At 45.6% G+C, this 25,024-nt stretch overlaps 1 protein-coding gene across 1 annotated transcript in view; it reads left to right on the plus strand.

Annotated features, from left to right (window-relative positions):
• LOC122562444 (somatomedin-B and thrombospondin type-1 domain-containing protein) overlaps positions 1 to 24,816 on the plus strand; it is a 40,984-nt gene extending 16,168 nt beyond the window's left edge. Inside the window, exons 3-4 of the mRNA XM_088000300.1 lie at positions 19,950 to 20,108; positions 24,354 to 24,816. Of these exons, the coding sequence (XP_087856426.1) occupies positions 19,950 to 20,108; positions 24,354 to 24,459 (265 nt within the window). The 3' untranslated portion in view covers positions 24,460 to 24,816. The remainder of the gene's footprint in view (positions 1 to 19,949; positions 20,109 to 24,353) is intronic.
• Positions 24,817 to 25,024: the final 208 nt, after the last annotated feature.

Genomic DNA, 25,024 nt, shown 5'->3' on the forward strand with positions numbered 1-25,024 from the left:
GGAGACTGTTTAGCAAGGTTAGATCTCATGGAATACAGGGAGAACTAGCCATTTGGATACAGAACTGGCTCAAAGGTAGAAGGTGGTGGTGGAGGGTTGTTTTTCAGACTGGAGAACTGTGACCACTGGAGTGCCACAAGGATCAGTGCTGGGCGCTCTACTTTTTCTCATTTACGTAAATGATTTGGATGTGAGCATAAGAGGTATAGTTAAGTTTGCAGATGACACCAAAATTGGAGGTGCAGTGGACAGCGAAGAGGGTTACCTCAGAGTACAACAGGATCTGGACCAGATGGGCCAATGGGCTGAGAAGTGGCAGATGGAGTTTAATTCAGATAAATGCGAGGTGCTGCATTTTGGGAAAGCAAATCTTAGCAGGACTTATACACTTAATGGTAAGGTCCTAGGGAGTGTTGCTGAACAAAGAGACCTTGGAGTGCAGGTTCATAGCACCTTGAAAGTGGAGTCGCAGGTAGATAGGATAGTGAAGAAGGTGTTTGGTATGCTTTCCTTTATTGGTCAGAGTATTGAGTACAGGACTTGGGAGGTCATGGTGCAGCTGTACAGGACCTTGGTTAGGCCCCTGTTGGAATATTGCATACAATTCTGGTCTCCTTCCTATCGGAAAGATGTTATGAAACTTGAAAGGGTTCAGAAAAGATTTACAAGGATGTTGCCAGGGTTGTAGGATCTGAGCTACAGGGAGAGGCTGAACAGGCTGGGGCTGTTTTCCCTGAAGCATCGGAGGCTGAGGGGTGACCTTATAGAGGTTTACAAAATTATGAGGGGCACGGATAGGATAAATAGACAAAGTCTTTTCCCCAGGGTCGGGGAGTTCAGAACTAGAGGGCATTCGTTTAGGGGAAAGATATAAAAGAGACCTAAGGAGCAACTTTTTCATGCAGAGGGTGGTACGTGTATGGAATGAGCTGCCAGAGGATGTGGTGGAAGCTGGTACAATTGCAATATTTAAGAGGCATTTGGATGGGTATATGAATAGGAAGGGTTTGGAGGGATATGGGCTGGATGCTGGCAGGTGGGACTAGACTGGGTTGGGATATCTGGTCGGCATGGACGGGTTGCACCGAAGGGTCTGTTTCCATGCTGTACATCTCTATGACTCTATGACTCTAATACAGCAAACTATCCCAATGTGGGTCTTCCCACTTCCCTCGCTCCCCCCACCTCCAATCCCCTTCCCCTACCTCTATTCACCCCCACCCCATCTCCATTCACCCCCACCTCACCTCCATTTCCCCCACCCCACCTCCATTCCCCACCACCTCCAATCCCCACCCCCACCTCCATGCCCCCCACATCCCCCACCTCCATTCCCCCACACCTCCAATCCCCTCCCCCACCTTCATTCCCCCCCACACCTCCAATCCCCTCCTCCCACCTCCATGGCCCATGCCCCCCACTCCCAACCTCACTCAGCAGCTCCCACATCCCTCTTCCTGTTGGGGCTGGGCATCAACTGAAAATCTCAAACCAGAGCTTACTCTCCTTTTGTTGGTGGAGGGGATTGAAGGATATCGAATTAAGACGGCTGAATGAAGTTCAGGGGGAGATCAGTCACTAATGGCTTGAAGAGCTGAATGGTCTCCTCTTGTTTTCCTTCCAGCAGAGAAGGCTAGGGGAGGGAGGGGAGGGGAGGTGAGCGGAGGGGAGGGGAGGTGAGGGGAGGGGAGGTGAACTGGATAGGAGTGTACAAAACTCTGAGGCGCATCAACAGGGTGCATAGGGAGTCTTAGAAAAGGGCACCACAACGAGAGGAGGGGAAGAGATTTAAGGTAAGGAGCTGAAAGTTTGGAGGGAACTCAAGAAAATATCTTTTCACCCAAAGGGTGGTGGGCATCTAGAAACGGTGGGAGGGGCAGGAACCCTCAAGACTCTCAAGAAATAATTCAATGAGCGCTTGAAACATAATGGCATACCAGGCTAAGGAAGATAGGATTAGCATACAAGGCTAAGGAAGATCGGGTTATAACTAAAGTGTATCAGCTGTAAGGAGAGGTTGGACAGACTAGGATTGTTTTCGCTAGAGTGTCGGAGGCTGAGAGGTGACCTCAGGGAAGTGCATCAAATTATGAGAGGCAAGGATAGGGTGGATAGTTTTCCCGGGGAGGGGAGCGGAAATATCAATTACGAAGTTTAGGGTGAGAGGAAAAATGTTTAAAGGGAATAATTTTACACAGAAGGTGGTAGGTCCCTGGAACACACTACTGTGGGGGTGGTAGAAGCAGATATGCTTGCAATGTTTTAGTCAGACACATGAAGGGGCAGGGAACAGAGGAATGTGGATCATGTGCAAGCAGATGGGATTTAGTTTAGACGAGACAGCACAGACACAGTAGACTGAAGTGCCTGTACCTGTGCCATACTATTGTCTGTATCTGCATGTATCTATGGATGCTTGATGACCAGCATGGATCCGATGGGCCAAAGGGTCTCTTTCGGTTGTGTAAAGACTGGTCCTGCAGGTATAGGTCTGGGCTCCTAGTGGATTCTGGATCCCATGGTGCCCCCTCTCGTGGTGCACATGTGCAACTGCAGGTATAATCTTCTCAGGCAAAACCAGCACAAATAGAAATTGTTGGAGAAACTCAGCAGGTCTGGCAGGTGTGGAGAGAGAAACAGAGTTAACATTTGGAGTCCAGTCATCCTCCTTCAGAACTGACCGTAGATAGGAAAAGGTGTTATTTATGCTGATGGCAGGGGAATGGTTGAGTGGACAGGTGGAGACAGAGGCGAAAGTGAGGACTGCAGATGCTGGAGATCAGAGTCGAGAGGGTGGTGCTGGAAAAGCACAGCAGGTCAGGCAGCATCAAAGAAGCAGGAGAGTCAACATTTCGAGCAAAAGCCCTTCATCAGAAATTGTCATCAGGTGGAGACAGAGCCCAGTCTGGCAGACAAAGGGATGGATGATGGTGAGCCAGGGAAGGAGACACACTGATAATGGGGACCCTGAGTAGGTGAGATTGGATTGGAAGTGCTGAAAGCAGCCCATATCATAACGGTGAATAAGGAGTCTTAGTGGAGGGCTCCACAATGAGGCAGGGGGAATAGATTTAGAGTTGAAACTTTATTGCTGGAACAGCACAGCAGGTCAGGCAGCATCCAGGGAACAGGAGATTCGACGTTTCGGGCACAGGCCCTTCTTCAGGAATGAGCAGAGAGTGTTCAGCAGGAGAAGATAAAAGGTAGGGAGGAGGGACTTGGAGGAGGGGCGTTGGAAATGTGATAGGTGGAAAGAGGTCAAGGTGAGGGTGATAGGTCGGAGTAGGATGGAGGCGGAGAGGTCAAGAAGAAGACTGCAGGTCAGGAAGGCGGTGCCGGGCTGGAGGGATTCGGCTGAGACAAGGTGGGGGGAGGAGGGATGAAGAAACTGGTGAAGTCCAAGTTCATCCCCTGTGGTTGGAGGGTTCCCAGTCGGAAGATAAGACGCTCCTCCTCCGACCGTCGCGTTGTTGTGGTTTGGCGGTGGATGAGTCCAATGACCTGCATATCCTCGGTGGAGTGGGAGGGGGAGTTGAAATGCTGTGCTACAGGGTGGTTGGGTTGGTTCGTCCGGGTGGCCCAGAGGTGCTCTCTGAATCGCTCCGCAAGTAGGCGGCCTGTCTCCCCAATATAGAGGAGGCCACACCGGCTGCAGCGGATGCAGTAGATGATGTGGGTGGAGGTGCAGGTGAATCTGTGGCGGATATGGAAGTTTCCTTTGGGGCCTTGGAGAGAAGTGAGGGGGGAGGTGTGGGCACAAGTGTTGCACCTCCTGCGGTTGCAAGGGAAGGTGCCGGGAGTGGAGGTTGGGTCGGTGGGGGGTGTGGATCTGACAAGGGAGTCACGGAGGGAATGGTCTCTACGGAAAGCTGATAGGGGAGGGGAGGGAAATATATCCTTGGTGCTGGGGTCTGTTTGGAGGTGGCGGAAGTGACGGCGGATGATGCGCTGTACATGGAGATTGGTGGGGTGGTAGGTGAGGACCAGTGGGGTTCTGTCCTGGTGGCGGTTGGAGGGGCGGGGCTCAAGGGCGGAGGAGCGGGAAGTGGAGGAGATGCGGTGGAGGGCACCGTCGACCACGTCGGGGGGGAAAATTGCGGTTCTTGAAGAAGGAGGCCATCTGTGTTGTACGTATTTTGAACTGGTCCTCCTGGGAGCAGATGCGGCGGAGACGAAGGAATTGGGAGAATGGGATGGCGTTTTTACAGGGGGCAGGATGGGAGGAGGTGTAGTCCAGGTAGCTGTGGGAGTCGGTTGGTTTGTAGTAGATGTCCGTGTTGATTCGGTCGCCTGAGATAGAAACAGAAAGGTCTAGGAAGGGGAGGGAGGAGTCCGAGACTGTCCAGGTGAATTTGAGGTCGGGATGGAAGGTGTTAGTGTAGTGGATGAACTGTTCAACCTCCTCGTGGGAGCACGAGGTAGCGCCGATACAGTCATCAATGTAGCGAAGGAAAAGATGGGGGGTGGGGCCAGTGCAGTTGCGGAAGATGGATTGTTCCACATACCCTACGAAGAGGCAGGCATAGCTGGGGCCCATGTGGGTGCCCATGGCTACTCCTTTTGTTTGGAGAAAGTGGGAAATAGATTTAGAGTAAGGAGCTGGAGGTTTGGAGGGAATTCAAGTAAATATCTTTTCACCCAGAGGGTGGTGAGTATCTAGAACTCACTGCCTCAAAATGGTGGGTGAAGCAGGAACCCTCAAGACTCTTAGGAAATAATTTGATCAGCACTTGAAACACAATAGCATACAAGGCCAAGGAAGAAGGGTTTGGGTGTGGGAGTAGGTAGCAACTGTCATAACAACTATTTATTTTGTACCTTTAGAGTCAAAGAGATATACAGCATGGAAATAGACTATTTGGTCCAACTCATCCATGCCGACCAGATATCCTAAACTAATCTAGTCCCATTTGCCAGCATTTGGCCCATATCCCTCTAAACCCTTACTTTTCATATACCAAACGAGATGCCTTTTAAATGTTGTAACTGTACCAGCCTCCACCACGTCCTCTGGCAGCTCATTCCATACACGCACCACCGTTTGTGTGAAAATGTTGTCCCTTAGGTCCATTTTAAATCTTTCCCTTCTCACCCTAAACCTATGCCCTCTAGCTTTAGACTCCCCTACCCTGGGGAAAAGACTTTGTCTATTCACTCTGTCCATGCCCCTCATGCTTTTATAAACCTGTATAAAGTCACCCCTCAGCCTCCACTGGCATTGAGAATCCTGAGGGACTGCTGAAGAAGACAGTGATGGCTGAGGGAAGTGTGTCCGTATTCTGAACATACTCAATCTCATCAAGCTCAGTAAATCCAGAGAACCCAGAGGAAATCCGCACAGACACAGGGGTAGAATGTGCAAACTCCACACAGATAGTCGCCCAAGGCTGGAATCAAACCCAGGTCCCTGGCGCTGTGAGGCAGCAGTGCTAACCACTGAGACACTGCGCCACCCCAAAGGTTCAAGGCTGAACCTCATGCACTCTGAGTGGCTGGTTTGTCGAACTCCAAAGGGACATGTATATTGATCCATTCCTGGGATGTGGACATTGTTGGCAAGATCAGCATTTCTCATCAGTTCCCAGTTCACTCTGGGAAGGTGGATGTGTGGCTGCAGACAGTGTGGGCCGTGGCAGAAACCATGTACAGTAAGCGTGTACAGTAAGCTCTGCCAGTTGTTTCTCCCTGCTACTGTGTGGTGTCTGTACGATTGATATTTTTAATTTGTGGGGTGCTTTGGTCAATCCAAAACACATTCTGGCTGCCACACAATTGACACCTGGTTTTATAGGCCTCACACAGAGAGCTACAGCATGGAACCAGACGCTTCAACCCAATTAGTCCACACCGACCACGTTCCCAAACTGAATTAGTTCCATTTGCCATCCCTCCAAACCTTTCCTCTTCGTTTCCCTGTCCAAAAGTCTTTTAAATGTTGTAAATGTACCTCCATCTACCACTTCCTCTGGCAGTTCATTCCACTCTCCGTGTAACAAAATTGCCCCTCAGTCCTTTTTTAAATCTTTCTCCTCTCTCCTTAAAAATATGCCCTCTAGGTTTGAACTCCCCCAGCTATTCACCTTATTAGACTAGATTACTTTACAGTGTAGAAACAGGCCCTTCGGCCCACACCGACCCTCCGAAGAGCAACCCACCCAGACCTATTCCCCTACACCTAATGCTACGGGGCAATTTAGAATGGCCAATTCACCTGACCTGCACATTTTTGGACTGTGGAAGGAAACCACAGCACCCAGAGGAAACCCACGCAGACACGGGGAGAATGTGCAAACTTCACACAGACAGTTGCCTGAGGTGGGAATTGAACCTGGGTCTCTGGCACTGTGAGGCAGCAGTGCTAGCCACTGTGCCACCTTATCCCCCCCTCATGATTTTATAAACCTACATAAGGTCACCCCTCAACCTCCGACCCTCGAGTGAAAAACGTCCCAGACCCTCCAGCCTTTCTTTATAACTCAAATCCATCCAATCTTGGCATCATCCCGGCAGAACTTTTCTGAACCCTCTCCAATTTAAAAGTATCATTCCTATAGCAGAGTGACCAGAATTACACACCGTACTCCAAATGTGGTCTCACCAACATCCTGTACAAATTGGGTGATTGTGAGGAGTTTGCACATTCTCCCTTTGTCTGTGTGGGTTTCCTCCACGTGCTGTGGTTTCCTCTCACAGTTCAAAGGTGTGCGGGTATGTGAATTGGCCATGCTAAATTGTCCATAGTTTTCAGGGATGTGCAGGTTAGATGCATTGATCAGGGGAAATGTAGGGGAATGGGTCTGGGTGGGTTACTCTTCAGAGGGCGTGTGTGGTCTTATTGGGCCAAATGGACTGTTTCCACACTGTAGGGATTCTATTCTAGCCACAGATAGATTGATTGCTGTGATTGTCAACAGTGTCACTATTTTTGTAACTGTGTGACCTGTGAAATTCTTAACGGGCTCACCAGAAGCTGAGAGGCCGTTTGTTTGCCTGTCAAATCCAGAGCCAGGGATCAAAATCCCAAGGGTAAAAGGGTTGCCATTTTGGAAGGCAACTTCCTGTCTTGGGGAGTTCTGAATCTTTGGAATTTTCGAAGTCAGAAGAGCTTGGTCGATCAGGCTGAGGTCGATGGATCTTTTAGCGCTAAAGGAATCGAGGAATATGGGGTAAGGATTAAAAGTGGAACCTGAAGGTCAGCCATTATCTTGTTAAAAGACAGATCAGACTCAAGGGGCTGAATGGCCTATTTCTCCTCCAAATCTTATGTTCTTTGTGCCAGAATAGGAGAAGCTGAGCCAGATGGTCTTTTGATCTTGTTTTCATCCAACAATTCCCTTTGTTCTACGAAAATTGTTCACTGGAGGAGAAAGTGAGGTCTGCAGATGCTGGAGATCAAAGTTGAAACTTTATTGCTGGAACAGCACAGCAGGTCAGGCAGCATCCAGGGAACAGGAGATTCGACGTTTCGGGCACAGGCTATTCCTGAGGAAGGGCCTGTGCCCGAAACGTCGAATCTCCTGTTCCCTGGATGCTGCCTGAAAATTGTTCACTGCCTGGCCAACCTCCTGCTTCTCCAAACCATGAAAGCATATCTTGAGTTTATCTGAATAAATAGTCGTGACTGCAAGAGCAAGTTCCAGTGGGGAATTGAATGATGCTGGATTATGGCAAAATGTTTTGTTTTGTTTCTGAGGGAAGAGGTCTTCATGACAATCGAGTTTGAAACCTCTCTGTGTGTTATACCCCATGTGTGAACAAAGTAAAATCATCGCTTAGTGCCAAGGAGGTTTATCTGATCTGAGGTCTGCAGTGAATTGCGTCAGTGTAATCCAACACTGCCGCGCTGTGAAATTGCACCTAATTGTATTTCATGCTCTTGAGCAATTGCTGACTCTGTCAATTTCAAGGAAATATTGAAAAACTTAATACACCAACTGTTTCTTTGGAAATTCCTTGCAAATACTTTTCCCATGGTTCTGAAGGATTTGTCACATTCCGGCCGTTGGCGGAAGGGGGTTGCTGAGGGAGAAGGTTGGAATCTGACCCAGATGCAAGAATTTCACGTGACCCCTCCATGACCCCTGGAAGCGCTAGGCTTCGGAGTACCTGACAGGGAGAGCTGAGGATGATAGGGTCAGGTCTGCAAACCATGTAACCTCACGCCTCAACAACCCCTCGTTGTCTCATGTTCCTTAACCACAGTCACAATGAGCCCAACAAACTGCGGCTGAGGTGTAGAAATCACAGAGTTGGTGGGAGATCCAGAGGTGACTTGAGGGAGACCTTTTCCAGGCAATGAGTGGTTTGGGTTTGGAGAGTCCTGATAGGGTGATAAATGGAAATTCCTTGCAAACACGTTTCCCATGTTTCTGCAAGATTTGTCACATTCTGGCCATTTGAAGGAAATGAGAAAAAAAAACTTGAAAAAGAAATGTTGCAATGACATGGGGAAAGTCCCTGGGTATGGAGATAATGGGATTGATCTCCAAAAGAGCTAGCAGACACCAAATGGGCAGAATGGCCTTCATTTGTGCAATAGCATTCTATGGTTCTAGAACATTATCTTGTCAGGCCAAAAGCATTGAATAATAGCTTCAGCTGTGTCCCTATCTTTTATCCCATTGGCTGTTCAGAAACTCCAAATTATGAGGAATGCCGAATTTCACTCAGTCACAAATAAAATCCCAAAGGTGTCCACAAACTGGCCTTTTCATTGCCTTGACTAGCTTGTTTATTGCTATGGCCATCAGCTCAGGCCTCTGAGTTGACAGATTTTGAGTCTGAGTCCCACTCCAGCCCAGTGGTGAGGCAGTGCTGCACTGTCAGAGGTACTGCCTCTCTAGTGATCAGGATTCGTTAACACCATCAATGTATTGTAATGAACCTTGATCATTGAGGGAAGGAGAGCAGGGGACTTGTCTACAATGCACTGGTGTATAGTTATCCTTTAATAGCATGAAAGACAGATTATCTGGTCATTATTGCATCACAGTCAATGGGATATTGCTGTAATAGTGCTTTTATTTCCTACTTTTACCACTAAATGCACTTCCAAATGATAAGTACATAATTGGAAAGAAAGCACGATGGATTGTTATGAAAATGATGGGTAATGCAAGCAGGTCTTAGCTTTCATATTAATGCATCTCTGCTTCACCATCTCCTTGGCATTAGTGACCTATTGAAAAAAGTTCCAAATCTGAACACAATATTCTAATAGCAGCCTCGAAAGACCATGTCTCTTCATTTTTATGCTTTTCAAAAACAATTGTGACCTAAAACAGGAAAGCACTGTGTGAAAACCAGTGTTTTGAAAAGATAGCTACATGAAAAGCAAGTAACCTGTAACCCATGGCAAGCATCATAAATAACTGTTTGAATGAGCAGTCATTGAAATGGTTGAAGATAAACAAGAGTCAGACTTCTGGTTGACAAGATATCGATTGGTCTATGGACTAGTGACCAGTTACAGATGTCAAGGGCCTTCTGCTTGCCAACAATCATGTGATTGGTTGTCTGGTAACTGAGCAGCTTGGAGGCCAGCACAGGAGATGCCTCTCTGTTCAATGCAGTCAGAATCCATCCTAAACCCAAAGCCAATCAACTTATCTTTCCTTCAGCAGTTGTTCTAAGCTCTTACCTAATTAGTCAAAGGTGTTTTATTAGCAAATCAGCCACCTTGTGTCTTTTGCAAGCCAATGGAATAATCTGGAGAAAGGTGACTGAGAAGCAACATCTGACCAGCAGAAGGAAAATTCAAAGTTTGGGAGAAGATTTGTAGCTCGGGTGCTCGTTGTTGTGGTTCTGTTCGCCGAGCTGGGAATTTTTGTTGCAGACGTTTCGTCCCCTGTCTAGGTAACATTCTCAGTGCTTGGGAGCCTCCTGTGAAGCACTTCTGTGATGTTTCCTCCGGCATTTATAGTGGCATTTATTATAAATGCCAGAGGAAACATCACAGAAGCGCTTCACAGGAGGCTCCCAAGCACTGAGGATGTTACCTAGACAGGGGACGAAACGTCTGCAACACAAATTCCCAGCTCGGCAAACAGAACCACAATAGAAGGAACATCTCAGCAACCCATGAATAAGAACCAGCAAACGGCCTGCACGTTTCCCTCCGCCCTGTGTAAATGTGTATGTCTATGTGTATGTATATGTGTGTGTATGTGACTATCTGTGTGTCAGTGTGTGTCTATGTGTGCATGTGCATGTCTGTGTGTATGTATATATATATGTGTGTGTGTGTGTGTGTGTATGTGTATGTGTGTGTAAGTGGAGGGGTTTAGAATTTTAATTAGTAGTGTAATATGCTGACAGTTTATAGAGTCATAGAGATGTACAGCATGGAAACAGACCCTTCGGTCCAACCCGTCCATGCTGACCAGATATCCCAACCCAATCTAGTCCCACCTGCCAGCACCCGGCCCATATCCTCCAAACCCTCCCTATTCATATACCCATCCAAATGCCTTTTAAATGTTGTAATTGTACCAGCCTCACCACTTCCTCTGACAGCTCATTCCATACATGCAACACCCTGTGTGTGAACGTTGTCCCTTAAGACCATTTTAAATCTTTCCCCTCCCACCTTAAGCCCTCGAGCTTTAGACTCCCCTGCCCCGGGGAAAAGACTTTATCTATTCACCCTGTCCATGACCCTCATGATCTTGTGAACCTCTATAAGGTCACCCCTCAGCCTCCGACACTCCAGGGAAAACAGCCCCAGCCTGTTCAGCCTCTCCCTATAGCTCAAATCCTCCAGCCCTGGCAACATCCTTGTAAATCTTTTCTGAACCCTTTCAAGTTTCACAACATCTTTCCGATAGGAAGGAGACCAGAATTGCACGCAATATTCCAACAGTGGCCTAACCAATGTCCTGTACAGCCGCAACATGACCTCCCAAGTCCTGTACTCAATACTCTGACCAATAAAGGAAAGCATACCAAACACCTTATTCACTATCCTATCTACCTGCAACTCCACTTTCAAGGAGCTATGAATCTGCACTCCAAGGTCTCTTTGTTCAGCAACACTCCCTAGGACCTTACCATTAAGTGTATAAGTCCTGCTAAGATTTGCTTTCCCAAAATGCAGCACCTCACATTTATCTGAATTAAACTCCATCTGCCACTTCTCAGCCCATTGGCCCATCTGGTCCAGATCCTGTTGTAATCTGAGGTAACCCTCTTCACTGTCCACTACACCTCCAATTTTGGTGTCATCTGCAAACTTACTAACTGTACCTCTTATGCTCACATCTAAATCATTTATGTAAATGACAAAAAGTAGAGGATACAGCACCGATCCTTGTGGCACTCCACTGGTCACAGTCTGAAAAACAACCCTCCACCACCACCCTCTGTCTTCTACCTTTTGCCAATTCTGTATCCAAATGGCTAGTTCTCCCTGTATTCCATGAGATCTAACCTTGCTAATCAGTCTCCCATGGGGAACCTTGTCGAACGCCTTACTGAAGTCCATATAGATCACACCTACCACTCTGCCCTCATCAATCTTCTTTGTTATTTCTTCAAAGAACTCAATCAAGTTTGTGAGACATGATTTTCCACACACAAAGCCATGTTGACTATCCCTAATCAGTCATTGCCTTTCCACATGCATGTGCATCCTGTCCCTCAGGATTCCCTCCAACAACTTGCCCACTACCGACATCAGGCTCACTGATCTATAGTTCTCTGGCTTGTCCTTACCACTCTTCTTAAACAGTGGTGACATGTTAACCAACATTCTGTCTTTTGGCATCTCACCTGTGACTATCGATGATATAAATATCTCAGCAAGAGGCCCAGCAATCACTTCCCTGGCTTCCCACAGAGTTCTAGGGTACACCTGATCAGGTCCTGGGGATTGATCCTCTTTTATGCATTGCAAGACATCCAGCACTTCCTCCTCTGTAATATGGACATTTTGCAAGGTGGCACCACCTATTTCCCTACAGTCTACATTTTCCATATCCTTTTCCACAGTAAATACTGATGCAAAATACCTGTGGATAGTGTCTAATTACTTGTAATAAATAGTAATTCCTATTCAGAATGGAAACCTGGTAGTCATACTGTCTATTAACTTGGGTCTGAAAATGAGATAAGTTTGGAAATTTTGTGTACTTATTTTAAAATCTTAATCTGTTGTGATGACTCCATGACTAGTAGGCTTGATTTCTGGTGTTTTACTCCAGGGAGCTGTGACAAGCCTAACTGAGAGCTTGCGCAGGTTTAGCATACGCAAGGTTGCTATCTGACATGGGTACACCCAGGGGTACATTAGAGTGCATCACTGACATATACTTCTGTAAACTGATAACACTTTTTAAATTCCCATCCCAAATTATTTCTTAGATTTGCATTTAAGGGTTGCATCTGAACTGGAAGGGGACCAATGTCCTGGGTGGAAGGTTTGCTCGAGTAGTTCGAGAGGGTTTAAATTAGTATGGCAGGGGGAATGGGGACCTGAGCTATATACCGGAGGTGAGAGTTGATGGAGATGAGGCAATAGCAAGAGGTAGACCAGCCAGTGGGAAGGATTTTCCTGGGAAGGAACCAAGGGATCAGTTAAAGTGTGTTTGCTTTAACGCAAGGAGTATCAGGAATAAAAGTAATGAATTTAGAGCATGCATCAGTACCTGGTGCTATGATGTTGTGGCCATAACAGAGAGTGGGTTTCTCAGGGGCAGGAATGGTTGCTGGATGTTCCAGGGTTTAGAACATTTAAAAAGAATAGGGAGGGGGGGAAAAAGAGGAGGGGGGTGTGGCACTGCTAATCAGAGAGGGTATCACAGCTACAGAAGCTTCCATTGTCGAGGAGGGTCTGTTTACTGAGTCAGTATGGATGGAAATTAGGAACAGTAAGGGAGCAGTGACCTCATTAGGGGTTTACTACAGGCCCCCCAATAGCAGCAGGGAGATTGAAGAAAGCATAGGTCGGCAGATTTTGGAAAAGTGTGAATGTAGTAGGGTTGTTGTAATGGGTGACTTTAACTTTCCCAATATTGATTGGAACGTCCTTCGAGCAGATGGTTTGAATGGAGCTGTTTTTGTCAGGTGTGTTCAGGAGGGTTTCCTAACTCAGTACGTTGACAGGCTGACGAGGGGAGAGGCCATTCTAGACTTGGTGCTCGGAAACGAGCCAGAGCAGGTATCAGATCTTGTGGTGGGAGAGCATTTTGGTGATAGTGACCACAACTGCTTCACATTCTACATATCTATGGAGAAGGAGAGGATTAGGCAAAATGGGAGGATATTTAATTGGGGAAGAGGAAACTATGATGCGATTAGACATGAGTTAGGAAGCATGGATTGGGAGCAATTGTTCCACGGTAAAGGCACTATAGACATGTGGAGACTGTTTAAGGAACAGTTGTTGCAAGTGATGAATAAATATGTCCCTCTGAGACAGGCAAGAAGTGGTAAGATAAAGGAACCTTGGATGACGAGAGCGGTGGAGCTTCTCGTCAAAAGGAAGAAGGTAGCTTACATAAGGTGGAGGAAGCTAGGGTCAAGCTCAGCTCTAGAGGATTACAGGCAGGGGAGGAAGGAGCTTAAAAATGGTCTGAGGAGAGCCAGGAGGGGGCACGAGAAAGGCTTGGCAGAACGGATTAGGGAGAACACAAAGGCATTTTACACTTATGTGAGGAATAAGAGAATGGTCAAAGAAAGAGTAGGGCCAATCAGGGATAGCATAGGGAATTTGTGTGTGGAGTCTGAGGAGGTAGGGGAAGCCCTAAATGAGTTTTTTGCTTCTGTCTTTACGAAAGAAACAAACTTTGTAGTGAATGAAACCTTTGAAGAGCAGGTGCGCATGCTGGAATGGATAGAGATAGAGGAAGCTGATGTGCTGAAAATTTTGTCAAACATTAAGATTGACAAGTCGCCAGGCCCGGACCAGATTTGTCCTCGGCTGCTTTGGGAAACGAGAAATGCAATTGCTTCGACACTTGCGAAGATCTTTGCATCCTCGCTCTCCACTGGAATCGTACCTGAGGACTGGAGAGGGGCAAATGTAATTCCTCTCTTCAAGAAAGGAAATAGGGAAACTCCAGGCAATTACAGACCAGTAAGTCTCACGTCTGTCGTCTGCAAGGTGTTAGAAAGGATTCTGAGGGATAGGATTTATGACCATCTGAAAGAGCATGGCTTGATTAAGTGCAGTCAACATAGCTTTGTGAGGGGCAGGTCATGCCTCACAAACCTTATTGAGTTCTTTGAGGATGTGACTAGAAATGATGAGGGTCGAGCTGTGGATGTGGTGTATATGGACTTCAGCAAGGCTTTTGATAAGGTTCCCCATGGTAGGCTCATTCAAAAGGTCAGGAGGAATGGGATACAGGGGAACTTAGCTGTCTGGATACAGAATTGGCTGGCCAACAGAAGACAGCGAGTGGTAGTAGAAGGAAAATATTCTGCCTGGAAGTCTGTGGTGAGTGGTGTTCCACAGGGCTCTGTCCTTGGGCCTCGATTATTTGTAATTTTTATTAATGACTTGGATGAGGGGATTGAAGGATGGGTCAGCATGTTTGCAGACAACACAAAGGTTGGAGGTGTCGTTGACTGTACAGAGGGCTGTTGTAGGCTACAGCGGGACTTTGGCAGGATGCAAAGATGGGCTGAGAGGTGGCAGATGGAGTTCAACCTGGATAAATGTGAGGTGGTGCATTTTGGAAGGTCGAATTTGAAAGCTGAGTACAGGATTAAGGATAGGATTCTTGGCAGTGTGGAGGAACAGAGGGATCTTGGTGTGCAGGTACATATATCCCTTAAAATGGCCACCCAAGTGGACAGGGTTGTTAAGAAAGCAGATGGTGTTTTGGCTTTCATTAACAGGGGGATTGAGTTTAAGAGTCGTGAGATCTTATTGCAGCTCTATAAAACTTTGGTTAGACCGCACTTGGAATACTGCGTCCAGTTCTGGTCACCCTATTATAGGAAAGATGTGGATGCTTTGGAGAGGGTTCAGAGGAGGTTTACCAGGATGCTGCCTGGACTGGAGGGCTTATCTTATAAGGAGAGGTTGACTGAGCTCGGACTTTTTTCATTGGAGAAAAGGAGGAGGAGAGGGGACCTAATTGAGGTATACAAGATAATGAGAGGCATAGATAGAGTCGATAGCCAGAGACTATTTCCCAGGGCAGAAATGGCTGGGGTCATAGTTTTAAACTGGTTGGAGGAAAGTATAGAGGGGATGTCAGAGGCGGGTTCTTTACACAGAGAGTTGTGAGAGCATGGAATGCGTTGCCAGCAGCAGTTGTGGAAGCAGGGTCATTGGGGACATTTAAGAGACTCCTGGACATGCATATGGTCACAGAAATTTGAGGGTGCATACATGAGGATCAGTGGTCGGCACAACATTGTGGGCTGAAGGGCCTGTTCTGTGTTGTACTGTTCTATGTTCTATGTTCTAGATAAACAAAACAGGGTGTAGCCTGGCTTTTGTCTCAATGTTTGGTACTTAAGGGATGTAACGTGTGACAATAGACAGTTTTTTCAGGAATGATGGACAGGCAACAGAATTGAGAGACAGTATTTAAAGTGCACCCTCTAAAGAGCATAGACCATAACTACAATGTAACAGGCAAGTGGTTACATATTGGATTTCCACTCTCAAAGTTTTCAATATAAATGTTTTTAATGTTAAGATAAAAGCCTGACCAAAAATTGTAGCAATAAGATATGGTGGAGGATGTGTCTGGATACAATAATCCTTAATCACTTGATTGTAGGGAACCTGAAGGTTGCTGAGCAAAGAAACATGGTGTCAGAGTTTTGCAGCTTCCACTCATCAGGATGGAATGCAAGAGTGACACATTTCAAAAAGAACAACAATTTATTTCGTATATGGAACCGATATTGATTAGTCGGCAAGTCAACTCTGATTGGTCAAAGTATTGTCCCAGGGAATGGACCAGGGAACTATTATCTCTTTGGTTTTTAAGATTTGTTTAATTTTTAAAAAGCTACAAGACTTTGATACGTTCCTTTCTCCTGCAGAGGACAAGTCTCAACATCTATTTAGCTTCTAGCAAGGTGAGATGACTGCACAGAGGGCACTATCCTGCTACAAGTCAGCCTAGATTTCCATGTGTATTGTACATGGACTCTGGCCAGCCAGCTCAGAGCCAGTCCCTAGAATGAGGAGTCTCTCTGACTCTCCTGTTGCTATCTGTCAGCCAGGACTCCCTGATTGGCCCAGGTTAATAACCCGAATCGGGGATCTCATAGTGAATGGGGTCTACCTGGCCCTAGTTCCAATCACAACACAAGGGTAAGTGAACTACATTGGGAGCCCAACTGATCAATTATGTACTGTAATTCATAGCACACTTGGGATTGTTCAACATAGGAGGTGTAGTTAGTAAGTTTGCAGATGATACCAAAGTGTGAGGTCTACTGGACAGCAAAGAAGGTTACCTCAGATTACAACAGGATCTGGACCAGATGGGCCAATGGGCTGAGAAGAGGCAGGTGGAGTTTAATTCAGATAAATGCGAGGTGCTGCATTTTGGGAAAGCAAATCTTAGCAGGACTTATACACTTAATGGAAAGGTCCTAGGGAGTGTTGCTGAACAAAGAGACCTTGGAGTGCAGGTTCATAGCTCCTTGAAAGTGGAGTCGCAGGTAGATAGGATAGTGAAGAAAGTGTTTGGTATGCTTTCCTTTATTAGTCAGAGTATTGAGTACAGGAGTTGGGAGGTCACGTTGTGGCTGTACAGGATATTGGTTAGGCCACTGTTGGAATATTGCGTGCAATTCTGGTCTCCTTCCTATCGAAAAGATGTTGTGAAACGTGAAAGGGTTCAGAAAAGATTTACAAGGATGTTGCCAGGGTTGTAGGATCTGAGCTATAGGGAGAGGCTGAACAGGCTGGGGCTGTTTTCCCTGGAGTGTCGGAGGCTGAGGGGTGACCTTATAGAGATTTATAAAATCATGAGGGGCATGGAGAGGGTAAATAGACAAAGTCTTTTTCCTGTGGTCGGGGAGTCCAGAACTAGAGGGCATAAGTTTAGGGTGAGAGGGGAAAGATATAAAAAGAACCTAATGGGCAACCTTTTCACGCAGAAAGTGATGCGTGTATGGAATGAGCTGCCAGAGGAAGTGGAGTAGGCTGGTACAATTGCAACATTTAAAAGGCATCTGGATGGGTATATGAATAGGAGAAAGTGAGGACTGCAGATGCAGGAGACCAGAGTTGAAAAATGTGGTGCTGGAAAAACACAGCAGGCCAGGCAGCATCCGAGGAGCAGGAGAATCGACGTTTCGGGCATAAGCCCTTCTTCAGGGATGAAATTGAATATATGAATAGGAAGGGTTTGGAGGGATATGGGCCGGGTGCTGGCAGGTGGACTAGATTAGGTTGGGATATCTGGTCTGCTTGGATGAGTTGGACTGAGGGGTCTGTTTCCATGCTGCACATCTCTATGACTCTATGACTTTAAGTGTTGTCAATTTCCCAAGTCACATCTATCAGTCGACATTATGTTCTGAGTTTTGCTCACATGGTCTGGTTGAGTACAGTTTGTACTCGTTGCAAACGTAGGGGTTGTGTAGTTTGACACGTTTGATCTGTCAGCCATTGAGACATACAGCTTTGTACCTGACAGCACACTGGCACTGGGTAGTGCAAAGTATATCTGGTTGGTTGGTTGGATGATAGTATCCGGTTGGCTGATTGGTTGGATGACAGTATCCGCCTGGTGGGTTGGTTGGATAACAGCATCCGATTAGTTGTTGGTTGGTTGAATGAGAATATCTGGTTAGTTGGTGGTTGGATGACAGTATCCGGTTGTTTGGTTGGTCTGCTGGATGACAGTATCTAGTTGGCTGGTTGGTTGGATGACAGTATCCAGTTGGTTGGTTGGATGAGAGTGTCCGATTGGTTGGTTGGTTGGATGATAGCATCTGGTTGGTTGGTGGATGACAATATCTGGTTTGTTGGTTGGATGACAGTATCTGATTGGTTGGTTGGTTGGATGACAGTATCTGGTTGGTTGATTGATTGGATGACGGTATCCAGTTTGTTGGTTGGATGACAGTTTCCGATTGGTTGGTTGGTTGGATGACAGTATCTGGTTGGTTGGTTGGTTGGATGAAATATCCGGTTTGTTGGTTGGATGACAGAATCCGGTTTGTTGGTTGGTTGGATGACAGTATCTGGTTGGTTGGTTGGATGACAGTATCTGATTGGTTGGTTGGTTTGTTTGATAACAGTATCTGGTTGGTTGGATGACAGTGTCTGATTGGTTGGTTGGTTAGATGACATTATCTGGTTGGTTGGTTGGATGACAGTATCCGGTTTGTAGGTTGGATGACAGTATCTGATTGGTTGGTTGGTTGGATGACAGCATCTGGTTGGTTGGTTGGTTGGATGACATTATCTGGTTGGTTGGTTGGATGACAGTATCTGGTTTGTAGGTTGGATGACAGTATCTGATTGGTTGGATGACAGTATCTGGTTTGTTGGTAGGATGACAGTATCTGATTGGTTGGATGACAGTATCTGGTTTGTTGGTAGGATGACAGTATCTGATTGGTTGGTTGGCTGGATGACAGTATCCGGTTTGTTGGTTGGATGACAGTGTCTGATTGGTTAGTTGGTTTGATGACAGAATTTGGTTGGTTGGATGATAGTGTCCGGTTGGTTGGATGACAATATCTGGTTGGTTGGTTTGTTTGATGACAGTATCTGATTGGTTGGTTGGTTGGTTTGACGACAGTATCTGATTGGTTGGTTGGTTGGTTTGTTTGATGACAGTATCTGGTTGGTTGGTTGGTTGGATGACAATATCTGGTTGCTTGGTTTGTTTGATGACAGTATCTGGTTGGTTGGTTTGTTTGATGACAGTATCTGGTTGGTTGGTTGGTTGGATGACAATACCTGGTTGGTTGGTTTGTTTGATGGCAGTATCTAATTGGTTGGTTGGTTTGTTTGATGACAGTATCTGATTGGTTGAAATCACCACTCGTGTTGCTACTGATTAAAGATTTTTGAGATGCCTTCCGCTTCCAAGATATGCATTGAGAATAGACTGAAAGGTGTGATTGCTCTCAGACGCAATGGGATTTAGGCTCAAACTAGTTCATAAGTGACACAACAGAGAAATCTGATGAACTGAGTGTTTACTCAAATTAAAGGTTATTAACTTACCTTGGTATGGGCTCTGAACATTTTAGGCCCACATCCAAATTTGGAAACGTTGGCATGGTTTCTGAACTAACTTAAACATAGCATCAGCTGTATTCGGGTTTACTTTCCACAGTATTGAATAGTTCTAACCATAACTAACAATTGTGTTATCCTCCTTTCCATTAACCGACTGATTTATTCTTGAATGTTGAACTGTTTCAGTCACGACATGCATCTGCGCATTGAATTGACCTCAGCCACCCTCTGGAATGGCCTCGCAAACCATTCAATTCCAGGGCAATTAGGGATGGGTAACAAAAGCTAGCCCTGTCAATGATACCCAGGAAAAACAGGAAAACGCGGTTTTATTCCTTCAGTACTGGTGTCCATGCTTTCAGCTGCCAGGGCCCTGCAATCTAATGAAGGGGCCTTTAACTGAGCTCATAGACTGACAGAGCTCCATGAACTCTCAGTCTTTTTTGTCTGTCTGTCTGTCTGTCTATCTATCCATCCATCTATCTAATCTAATCCATTTAATCTATCTATCTACCTACCTTCCTATCTATCTACCTATCTTCCTATCTATCTTCCTATCTATCTATCTATCTATATCTGTCTGTCTACCTAATCTATCTATCACCTATCTGATCTAACTTATTCATCTATCTAATATGATCTAATCGAATCTATTTAATCTATCTATCTATCCATCTATCTGTTTAATCAATTTATCAATCACTTGTTAGGGAAAGATCAAGCACTAATGCCCAACTCTTCCCCTTCTGTTCTCTGCCCCCTCTTCCCTTGACAGCTACTGTGCTTATTTCCGAATGAAGGAGGTAAGTCCCTCCTGCCGACTTGGGCTACGGACCAGCCGACTGTTCCGGGAGAAATACGTGTGTGTGGAGTGCCAAGGAGAAGCCATGGGGGTCAGAGATCGTTGTGAAGGTGATGGGCTGGAAGGAACCAGGTAGGGAGCAATCTGTTTCATGTCTCTCATGAAGAAATCTTCATTAAAGACTGCATAGGGGTCCTATTAACATAAGAGGTATGGCTTTGTACTGAAGATTTGTCATCAAACTGTGTCAAACGTCTATTCATATTTTCTGATATTTTTGTCTTTATTCTATGAGTACTATTTAACCAATGTATTTATGACCTACTGCTTTGAATGTTAGCTCTACCATCATAGAGCATAGAAGCAGACCCTTTGGTCCAGCTCATCCATGCCAATGAAGCAACCAAAACTGAATTATCCCACTTGCCTGTGTTTGACCCATATCCTGCTAAACTCTTCCTATTCATGTACCTGTCCAAATGCATTTTAAATGTTGTAATTGTACCAGTCTTAACCACTTCCTCTGGCAGTTCATTCCAAACAAGCACCATTCTCTGTGAAAATGTTATCCCTCAGGTCCCTTTTCAATCTTTCCCCTCTCACCTTAAGCCTCTGCCCTGTAGTTGTAGACTCCCCCACCAAGGGAAAAAGCCCTAAGCTATTCATGCTGTCCATGCGCCTCGTAATTTTATAAACCTCTATTAGGCACCCCTCAGTCTCTGACGCTCCAGAGAAATGAGCCCCAGCCTATTCAGCCTCTCCTTATAACCCAAACTTTCCAGCAACCTTGTAAATATTTTCTGCACCCTTTCCTGTTTAACAACATCCTTCCTACAGCAGGGTGACCAGAATTGTACATAGTATTCCAAAAGGGGCCTAACCAATGTCCTGTACAGCCACAAATGACATTCCAACTCATATACTCAATGCTCTGACCAGTGAAGACAAGCACCCTAGGTCTCTCTGCTCAACAACAGTCCCCAGGGCCCTACCATTAATTGGCCTGGTTTGTCTGACCAAAATGCAACACCTTCCATTTATCTGAATTAAACTCCACGGGCCATTCCTCGGCCCACTGGTCTAGCTGATCAAAATCCCATTGTACTCTTAGATAACCTTCTTTGCCATCCACTGTATCACCAATTTTGGTGTCATCCACAAAATATACTAACCATGCCTCCTATACTCTCATCCAAATCGTTTATATAAATAACAAACAGCAGTGAACCCAGCACTGATCCTTACAGAACACTGCTGGTCACAGGCCTCCAGTCCAAATTAGAACCCTCTCCCACACCACCCTCTGTCTCCCACCGTCAAGCCAATTTTGTACCCAATTGGCTAGCTCTCCCTGGATGCCATGTGATCAAACAATTCCATTTTGCTTTGCCAATACTGAAGATGTGGGATTTGTTAACAGGACCCATCATTACTTTGGTCTTAATTACAAGTTGGCTATTTATCTGTCAGTGATCTAACTCCATTCTTTGATTATCCTTTTACCTTTTGTGAAGGTTTGTGAAGGTTGAGGTTTCGGGTGTAGGTTTGTTCACTGTGCTGTAGGTTTGATATCCAGAAATAGAAAGCAGGAGACGACAGCTTTGCTTCACTTGGAGGTCGCCACTGATGATGTTACCTAGCCAGGTAATGAAACGTCTGGATATCAAACCTACAGCTCAGTGAGCAAACCTACACCCTAATCCTTTTACCTCTGTACCTACTATAAATGGACTGTGTGTATTTATGTGTGTGTCTGTGTGTGTGTAAAAGTGTGAGTGTGTGTACGTGCGTGTGTGTGTGCACGCGCGTGTGTGTGTGTATAGCACGTTGTTCTGTGGAGCTTTCTGATGTGGAGTGTGACACACCAAGATGATCGTCATGACATCCTGTGTTGGCATGGCTAATTATAATTCAGCTACCGTAATCCTCCAAATACAAGGATGGCAAAAACTGTTTTGGTGCAGGAGTTACTGGAGACTTCCAAAGTGGAATATGATACACCAACCTGATTATATGCAAATAGCTCTCATTCAGTGTAAAAATCAACACCCCACCTTTGGTCTAGTGGACAAATAGTCTGTATAAAAGGCATTGCTCATTCCTTTTGATTGTCAGTCCACTTAATATGTCCTCATCCCCTTCCAAACCTCTCGTTTTGCTTCCCTTTATAAACTGCCGAGGGTTGGATGCAATGTTGGCCCAGTTGCATTTACTTTAAACAACACTATTTCTGTGACTAGGCTTCATTGCTAACAATGGAAATGATACCTGATGAAGTCCCAGTCCTTATCAAGGTGATGAGCCACAAGTCTCCTGCACATGGGGTGTGCCCTGAATGTGTCATAAATCCATCTTTACACCATCAGCCTCTTGCTTGGATTGTGTCTTCCATTATTTCAGATTAGAGGGATGATATCCCCTATCTACACCAGATAAAACTGATCAGAGACTCACTGAGCTTCGCTAGATATCAGGGCATACCCACTAATGTGTGATACCAACCACTCAGACACATAGCTGAAGACACTGTGGGAATCAAGTAAGACTTATTCACATTTAAAACAGGAACTTACAGCTGGCAGTGAGTCAGAGGTAGGAGTGCATGCACAGAAATCTCCCATACATCGCTGCACTGATCGAGCACTTAGTCCCAGTCCCAACTTCAGTTCTGACTTCAGATTTAAGATGCATTCACTCCAAAACTAAACCACAACCAATCAGTGCTATAGATGCTTTGTAAAGTACCATGAAATTACCATCTAATTGTTTAAAAAAACTGCACTACTTGGACTAGGCTGCATGTGACTCCAGACCCACAGCAATGTGGTTGACTCTTATCTGCCCCCTCACAATGGGCCAAGGATGCACCACAGTTCAAGGACATCTAGAGATGGGTGACAAACGTGAATATGTTCTCATGTTGGATATAGCACTGGATGAGTCATCTAGAGAATATGAATTCAAATTTCATTGTTGTGATTTGAATCCTTCTTTGCATAAGTCAGATTGCTATTAATACCCTAACTAGTTCACTAACATCCTTTAAAGTTTGTGCGAAGATTTGTAGCTCGGGTGCTCGTTGTTGTGGTTCTGTTCGCCGAGCTGGAAGTTTTTGTTGCAAACGTTTCGTCCCCTGGCTAGGCGACATCATCAGTGCTTGGGAGCCTCCTGCGAAGCGCTTCTTTGATGTTTCCTCCGGTGTTTATAGTGGTCTGTCCCTGCCGCTTCCGGTTGTCAGTTTCAGCTGTCCGCTGTAGTGGTTGGTATATTGGGTCCAGGTCGATGTGTTTGTTGATGGAGTTTGTGGATGAATGCCATGAACACCGGAGGAAACATCAAAGCAGCGCTTCGCAGGAGGCTCCCAAGCACTGATGATGTCGCCTAGCCAGGGGACGAAACGTTTGCAACAAAAACTTCCAGCTCGGCGAACAGAACCACAACAACATCCTTTAACTCCAGAACCTGTTAGCTCGGGCAAACTACAAATTACAACTGACTCCAGCCTCACATCAGACTGATGAACTCTTAGCTGGCCTAGTAAGTCACTCATTTATGTAGGATTTGTATTGATTCTTTTGCGGGATGGGGAGGTCAGTGGCAAGGCCAGCATTTGTTACGTGTCTCAAATTGTCCTTGGACTGAGGAGCTTACTAGACCCGTTGCGAGGGGAGGGGGGAGGTCTGGAGTCACGTGGAGGCCAGTCCAGTTTTCTAAACAATTGGATGGCCACCATTACATTGACTAGTTTTATATTCCTGAATTATTAGTTGAACTTAAATTCTGCCAGTTTTTATGGTGGGATTTGAACCCATTACCTCACAGCATTAGCCTGGGCCATTGGCTTATTAGGCTGGCAACATTTACCGCTGTGCCACTGCCTCCACTATTTGAAGGCAATGAAAGGTAGTCATTAAATCATTGCCTTATCCATATCAGGAAAATGAATTTGAGGGAGACAGAAATGAATATATGAACACAGGAACCGGCCATTCAACCCTACCATCCCGTTCTGCCATTCAATGAGGTCATAGCTAATCTGTGGCCTAATTCCACCATCCTACCTTTGGCCCATATCCCTTCATTCCAACAAAAGAAAAGTATCTCTGAGACAGTCTGAAAAAAATGCACAGGAATTGACATCACAAACCCAGGAAAACTTAACACATAAATAGAAAGTGGGTCACTAACACTAGTGCTTCACCAGAGACTCACTGATGATGTTACCTAGTATGGTGACAAAACATCTGAAAACAAACCTTCCAGCTCAGTGAGCAAATTTACATCCAAAAGTACCTATCTCAGATTTAAAGAATTCCACGTTTGTCCCCCTGGTTTCCTAAAACTACCTTTGTGTGTGGATCTTTCTTTCCCCTCTAGAACATTCTGGATAGCGGTCTCCAACGCTGGCTGCCAAGGATCTTGGGTACGTGAATCTCTGCATGAAACTTGTCGCTGTCCCCCACAGTCGCTGATCTTTGTTTAACGCTGCTCTGAATTTGACACGGAACCCCATTCAGCAATAGAAGTCAGCTCAGGGGAGCCACAGAGAGGAAAGCCCTGCGCAGAGCCATCGTCACTCGCTGGACTCCTGCATTTGGCAATGAGATGTGAGACATGTAAAAATGGCAGAAGGAAAGGCTATGTAACCTTGCTGCATGCTATTTACCTCAGTATCCTTCTACGTAAGCACATGCAGAGTCTTATAACCTCACGACAGAACAATGAAAGTCTCAAAGCACAAAAAGAACAGCTAAGAACCTTTAAACCTTTTACCTCTGAAACTCTGCTGACAGCTACCTCCATAAACACACTTGCATTTATTAAAAAAAACAAAAAAGTCCTTTCAATGGTTTTCTACTATTTGTCAAGTTTTTTTAATTGTCTATCCATACGCTATGTAACTGGGAACAGCAAAGATGAGAATATTTAGATGCAAAGACTGAATATTATTTAAAATTACTTTTGAATAAATCCATTATCATGATGATCTTGGCTACATTTACATTTTTTCAGGTAGTCCCTATGTGCTGGGACTGCGGAAGTGAGGT

Source organism: Chiloscyllium plagiosum, unplaced genomic scaffold (genome assembly GCF_037043375.1).
Source record: "Chiloscyllium plagiosum isolate Xiang-an unplaced genomic scaffold, Cpla_swu_hap1 HiC_scaffold_24, whole genome shotgun sequence".
NCBI classification, from domain to species: Eukaryota; Metazoa; Chordata; class Chondrichthyes; order Orectolobiformes; family Hemiscylliidae; genus Chiloscyllium; species Chiloscyllium plagiosum.